At 48.7% G+C, this 7,116-nt stretch overlaps 1 protein-coding gene across 1 annotated transcript; it reads right to left on the bottom strand.

Annotated features, from left to right (window-relative positions):
• Nucleotides 1-832: 832 nt before the first annotated feature.
• On the bottom strand, nucleotides 833-1,759 carry LOC140036173 (uncharacterized). The gene has a single exon (XM_072077476.1). The coding sequence runs from the start codon at nucleotides 1,757-1,759 to the stop codon at nucleotides 833-835; it is 927 nt and encodes a 308-aa protein (XP_071933577.1).
• Nucleotides 1,760-7,116: the final 5,357 nt, after the last annotated feature.

Here is a 7,116-nt window from a genome sequence, read left to right as displayed (position 1 = left end):
GCTCGGCTGACATAGTACACCGGTCTCTGGATCCCCCCGTCCTCCCGCACCAAGACCGCACTGACGGCCTCGTTGCAAGTGGACAGGTATAGGAATAGTTTCTCCCCCATCTCGGGGGCGGTCAGAGCGGGCAGCTCGGCTAGATAGGCCTTCAGTTCGGCGAAAGCTTTCTGGCATTCCTCATCCAGTGAAAGTCCTTTGGCGCTTTCAAGACCCGGAAAAAGGGAAGCCCCCGAACCGCGGAACGCGAAAGGAACCTGTTCAGGGCAGCCATCCTCCCTATGAGTCGTTGGACTTCCTTCACGTTCCTCGGGGGGGCCATGTCCATAATGGCCTGAAGTTTATCCGGGTTGGTCCGGATTCCCTCTCGGGACACCAGGAAACCAAGAAACCTCCCCGATCTGACCCCAAAGGTGCACTTCTTCGGATTTAGGCGCATCCGGCTCTCCAGCAGGATGTTCAGAATCTCCCTTAGGTCGGGTATGAGCCGCTGGTCAACCCGGCTTTTGACTATCATGTCGTCCACATAGACCTCCATGTTTTTACCGATCTGGCTTTGGAATCGCTTGTTGACCAGGCGCTGGTAAGTAGCTCCCGCGTTCTTCAAGCCGAATGGCATGGTTCTGTAACAGTAGGTCCCCTCCTCGGTGATGAAGGAGGTCTTATCTCGATCCTCCTCAGCCATCTCTATCTGGTGGTATCCCTTAAAGGCATCCAGAAAGCACAAAACGTCAAAACCCACGGTAGAGTCTACTAACCTGTCGATCCTTGGCAAGGGAAAGCAGTCCTTTGGGCAGGCCTTGTTAAGGTCCGTGAAGTCTACGCACATCCTCTAGGTCTGATCCTCCTTCTTGACTAGGACGGGATTGGCCAACCAGGTCGGGTAGTGGACCTCCAGGATGATCTTGGACTCCAGCAACTTGCCGACCTCCGCCTTGATCACCTCATTCCTCTCGGGAGCGAAACTCCTTTTCTTCTGCTTCACCGGCTTGAAGTGAGGGTCCACGCCGAGGTGGTGGACTGCCAGGTCCGTTGGGATCCCGGGCATGTCATCCACCGACCAAGCGAAGACCTGGGAGTATTCCCTCAACAGAGCTTTCAACCCCTCCTTCTCCTTGTCGGGCAACAAGGCTCCAATGCGGAGAACCTGGTCGGGCCGATCCCTCCTTAGGGGGAATTCCTCAATCTCATCCTGGGTGCCCAGCTGCTGAGCCCCATCCCCTGGGATATAGGGCTCCAAACAGGTTGTCTGGGCGACCACCTTCTCCTGCCCCCGGAGCGTGGCCAGGTTGCAAACTCTGGCTATCGCTGGGTCGCCGCGCACCTCGGCTATCCCCCCAGGGGTGGGGAACTTGACGCTTAGGTGGAAGGTAGAGGGAATAGCTCGGAGGGCGTTCAAAGCGGGTCTCCCCAAGAACACGTTGTACGGGGACGGCTGCTTGACCACCACGAAGTCAACGGGAATGGTCCGGCACCTTGGGGCCTGTCCTACTGTGACCATCAGGGTGATCATCCCTTCCGAGCTGATGGGTGGTCCTGTGAAGCCCACCAGAGGCGTCCGGACCGGGGTCAGCTGGTCATCCCTTAATCCGAGCTCCTTGAACACCCGATAGAACATAATGTCAACCGCACTACCCTGGTCGACATACACCTTCTTCACCCGGTAGTTGTTGGTGACAATGTCCATCACGATGGCTTCGTGGTGCCCTGAGGCTAGGGGGACCGCATCCCTCGGTCCGAAGGTAATTTCCTCATCCATGCGCAAGCGCTTCAAGGAGTCGTCCCCTTCGGGGGGTGGTCACTTGTTCTTCCGAACTGCATGACTGTCCCCCCCCGTGGGTCCTCCGGCGATGGTGTTTATCACTCCCGCCAGGTTCTGGGTGTCCTGGTCAGGAGAGTGGCCCCGAGGAGCGTCACGTCGCTCAGGGCGGTCGCGTCGCCGTCCCTCGTTCCTATCTCCGTAGTGGCTGCGTCCGAGCCCCTGACCTGGCCGGCGCACGAACCCTCCTAGAAAACCGCGTTGGATCAGGTCCTCGATCTCCTTACGCAGGGCCCAGCATCCCTCCGTGTCGTGTCCGACGTCGCGGTGGAAGGCGCAGTACCGGTCCTGGTTCCTTTTGTTCCGGGGCGTCCCCATCTTGGGCGGCCGATCTCCTAGTCCTTCCGCCTCCATAACGGCCAAGATCTGGGCTCTGGGCCGTGTTAGAGGGGTGTAGGTCTTCTCTGGGAGAGGCGGCGGAGCTGGGGCCCTATCCTTGGAGAGGCGATCGAAGACGTTCTTCCTGACTTGGCCGTCCTTAGTTTCAGGGGGGTTTGCTCGTCCTTTCCTGTCCCCGAACTCCCGATCTGATTCTCGTTTCAAGCGGCCGGCCTCCTCTGCGTTAGCAGCAGCATGAGCCCGGCTCAGGAGCTCTCCCAGATTCTTGGGAGGCTGCTCGACGAGCTTGTAGTAAAGCTCCTCTACCCTTAACCCGTTCATGAAGGCAGCCATGACCACCTTCTCGTCTTTGTCCCTGATCTGCAGACTTTCCGTGTTGAAGCGCGTCATGAAATTCTTCAGGGACTCATCCGGCTTCTGCTTGACGCCATCAAGTGAGCCGCGTTTTTCGAGTAGGTCTTCGAGGAAGACGAACTGGGCAGCGAACTGCCTGGCCAGCTCGGTGAAATTCCGGATGGACCCCGGCGCTAAGCCCTGGAACCAGAGCCGGGCCTTACCCTTCAGGAACATGGGGAAGGTCTTGCAACGGAGTGCATCCGCGGCGGTCTGCAGACGCATGTGCGTCATGAAGACCGAGAGGTGGTCTTCCGGGTCCGTCGAACCATCGTACAGCTCGATGTTCGGAATTTTGAGCCTCCGAGGTAGCGGGTAGTCCTCTATCTCTCGGGTGAAGGGCGAGGCTGCGTAGCTATCCTCATACTGTTGGGGCCGCAGGATCTGCTCGAGCTCGTCCCTGACGGGCTGCCATTGGGGAGGGTCCCGCGGCCGGCTCCTGATAGACCGGGCGGGGGAGCGCTCCGGCTCGTTCCGCGTAAGCTTCCATGAGGAGGGGTTCCTCAGCCGACCCCCTGCGGACCGGTCGCGAGAGTACCTCTCGCTGTCCCCGACCATCGAGGCCTGCGGCCTGGGAGGAGTCCGCGGTCGTTTCCTCTTGGGGGGCTGGTCCCGTGACTCGTCCTCTGAGGGGATGGGGAGCGGCTCCCTCTCCTTCCCCTTCGCCTTAGAGGTCTGCGCACCGCCGGCCTCTCCCCCTTCCTTCGCCTGACGGATTATGTCTTCCAGCATGGGGAGATTCTCGGTCACAAACTGATAGATCTGCTGTTTCCGTTTCCCAGAAAGGGCTGAGCCCCCGGCGCCTCGGGCTGCCTCGGTCTCCAACCGCCGGGATCCCTCGCCGGCTCCGGGATCAATGTTATCCACGGTTCGCTTGGAACGCGTTCTCGCCATCGACACAAATACTCGTATCCTCGGTTCCCACAGACGGCGCCAACTGAAGAAGCACGGAACTTCCCCTGACCGAGCTGACCTGAATAGCTCGACGTGTTGATGGAAGGGCTAGTCCCAAGCCTGCAAAACAAACAAGAGAGTGGTCTAACAAGGGGGCCCCGAGGTGGTCCCCGGAGGCACTCCGACGGTCAAGTTAGTTTTTCGGTGGACGGAGTGTTTTGGGATAATGTATTGAGAGAGTAATCTGCCAATAGTGAGCGTACCTTGTACAGTGGGTATGTGCTACCATTTATACCTGTTGAAGAGTCCGACCTCCGTACGTTCCGGGACTTGCCCTGAATAGCTCCCAATCCCGCGCTGAGGGGGATTCTCCTCGCCCTCTGCGGGGTAGCTCTCGGGAGCCTCCCGGAGCCCTACCCGCCGCGCACCCTGGGCTGGTCCTCCATGGGCCTGGGGAGCAGGCCCAGTTCAGGTCGCCCCTTAGCTGCCACGTGTGCAGGCCCAGGATGGGGCCTCTACAGTCAATCAGCCATTGGTTGTCAGAAAGATTATTATATTACTTCCAACTTGAAGGATCCGAAAAAGAAAATTAATATTTTGCATTTTTCCTAATTTTCAGTTATCTTTCTAGTTTAAACCCAGAATATAGAACAAAAAATCAGCAATATTTACCCAAAAATCCATTTATTAAAATAACCATTGACTATTACAACAAGAGTACGGGAATTACTGGCACCCATAAAAAGAAAACAGGAATTACTGCTACTGATCTATTGTGGGAACAATCTTTCTTTCTTGGTCTTTGCTAATGATGATGAGCGGACTTTATGTTGTTATTGCAACAATCAGTCATATTTTACTCACAAAGAACCGAGTAGTTCTGTAAACTTTGCAGCTGTAGCTATGCCACTCAGTATTGCACCTTCAACGTTAGGGCTAACACAGAAGTCACCGCAGATTGCTAATCTCCTATTTCCGTTCCAGAGACACTTCTGCTGCTATGCTTTTCGCCGGAAATGGACTTCCCCTGTCAAGTAATACCATGCAACCACTCTTGAAATGTAAACATTCTGAGAAGTAGAAACAAAACAAACTAAGATATGCTTATTCTTCGTCAATCGTGTCAATGGAGTAATCCTGGAGCATTCACACTCCCAACAACCATTTGATCGCTCACACAGATTTTAATTAATGCATCTAAAGAGAAGTTTCCTTTCCCTCCTGAAGGGTCACATAAAGAGATCTCAAAATCTGTGCCATTGCAAGAAATACGAGTTTGGAGCAATTACTAAGACTAGATTAGACGCATCAAAATCATTTTCTCTACCCGCTAGGGAGAAAAATGACTAAGTGCATTGCACACACTATAGCCTGTATTCAAAATTTTGCCTCTAAAGACATCATCTCAAGTTTGCCTTTAAACTAAAAGAACAAGATCTCCTGTTCAAATCCATAATTTTTTTTTCTTTTTTGGGTAGCAAAAAGTGAAAAGACAAATTTGCCTTTAATTTAAACATTATTCTGCTCGTTTTGAAAAGAGGGGAGTGAGATTGCAGCCACATGCCATATCTTATGCAGAAAAGGCTGCCAGTTTTTTTTTAAATCATCAATTTAAAATTTAGTTTGAAAACCAACCACGTTTGTAATGTCCCTCCTTGTCGCACTTATAGCAGACTCTATTCTTCTTCTTGTCCTTAAATGTACTTGCTTCTGGAGACTTTCTTTTGGAACTAGAAAAATTCTGTGAATTCTTCTCACTTAAAGCATTCACTTTGATATCAGATTCTGTTTGCTTCTTTGGAAGATTTTTGGTATCTTCTTCAATACGTAAATGTTTCAAAATCTGATCTATAGTGAATGCTTCAGTAGTATGGAGCAACTTTTTCTTATAGTCATTCCAACCGGTTGGAAGTTTGGCTATTATCGCTCCAACTTGCAAAGATTCAGATACCTCCACTTTCAGATCATGTAACTTAGACACAATCACTTGAAAATCATGAATCTGATCCACAAGAGAAGAATTCTCAGTGATACAAAAATCAAAATATTGCATAATCAAAAATTTGTCCTCACCTTGTTTCATCGTATTATATTTGTACTCCAGCGCATTCCAGACTTCCTTTGGCAACTTGATTGCAGTATACAGATCATACAAGCGGTCAGAAAGAGTGTTCATGATGTGTCATCTACACAGCAACTCGTCCTCTTTGCTTTTCTTGCATTGTGCCTTGACTTCATCAAAATCATTATCTTTAGGCGCTGGAATTTCACGAAGTGAAGGATCCAGAACATAAGCAATCTTCAAAGCTGTCAAGAAAAACATCATCTTATCCTTCCAACGGGAGTAGTTAATGCCGCCGAATCTGTCCAACTTGACAAAGTCCTGATTCATCACTTTGAAAGTGAATTCAGAACTTGACTCCATTGTTGAGAATAACACCTTAAAATTGTTGGAAATATAGTAAATAACTAATCTAAGCTAGACAAATGCAGAGACTTTGAGGTGCGAAAACACTTTCCTTAAGGTGTTATTTGCCTCTGTATCAGACAAATTACCTCTAGGATACAACAAAGTCTAAAAACTATCAACGAAAAGTGATTTAATTTTGTGAAAGTCCTACTATTTTAAAGAATTGAAGCACCTATCCAAGACATTATCAAAGGATTCAATCCTTATTGAATAGGTGTATAGGCAGTTAACCATTTAACAGGTACGTATGTTAAATACAGCTGTCATTAGCCACATCTAATTAATTATCTAAAATAAATATTTTAGACAATTAATTAACACCCTACCCTAATCAGAAAGTTCCAAGATCCAAGGTGGATCTCCTTCAATGTGGGACAATGAATTTCAACTTTCTCATTACAAACTATTACCAATAAAAACTCTATTAAAGAAAACTTAATTAGTGTTGTGAGAGGGATGGAAGGGAAGCTGCAAAAGATGAAGTAGAAGAGCAAGTGGGAGATGGAATAGTGGAAGTATGGAGGGTGGGAGAAGTGAGGGATGAAGTAGAGGGGCAAGGGCGGAGGAGGGGAGAAGAAAATGCAGCGATACATAGGAAGAAGGAGGAAGAAAGATATGCGCTCTTTTTCTCTCTCGTATTTTTTTCCGTTTCAATTTTGCTTTATTTCGCATCTTTTTCTAGAAGTTGTGTAATGAGAAGTGAAAATGTCCAAATTTGTGCATCTGATCCTCAGCCCCCTTAATTAAGGTGCTCTTTTACCGGCCCTCATTCTAAAAATTTGATATTTGTAACAACTCACGTGATTGTATTAATCCAATTCTACATCGAAATCTATTTGGTTATTCCCTCCTCTTGAATATTACAAAACCAGTCAGTGCATCAATAATGAGAAATCACATCAAATAAAAATCTATAAACTCAAAATCCACAATCAAAATTATTCTTAATCCTCTCAGCATCCAATTTTTTCCATCACTCTTTATCCTTTTTTTTAAATTTGACAATTTGTAATTGACTTAGAATTCTAAAAATCACTCTTAAATAACTGTGATTTAATTGACTAGGAATTCTAAAAAGTCATTACTCTTATTATGAAAAAAATTTTGTTTGCAGATGTCAACTTGTTACAAATGTCAAATTTTTAACGTGAGACCCAGTAAGGAAACTCCTTAAGGAGGCCAAGTATCGGATGCACAAATC

Source organism: Coffea arabica, chromosome 2e (genome assembly GCF_036785885.1).
Source record: "Coffea arabica cultivar ET-39 chromosome 2e, Coffea Arabica ET-39 HiFi, whole genome shotgun sequence".
In the NCBI taxonomy this organism is placed as follows: Eukaryota; Viridiplantae; Streptophyta; class Magnoliopsida; order Gentianales; family Rubiaceae; genus Coffea; species Coffea arabica.
This window is presented reverse-complemented; position numbering and strand designations above follow the sequence as displayed.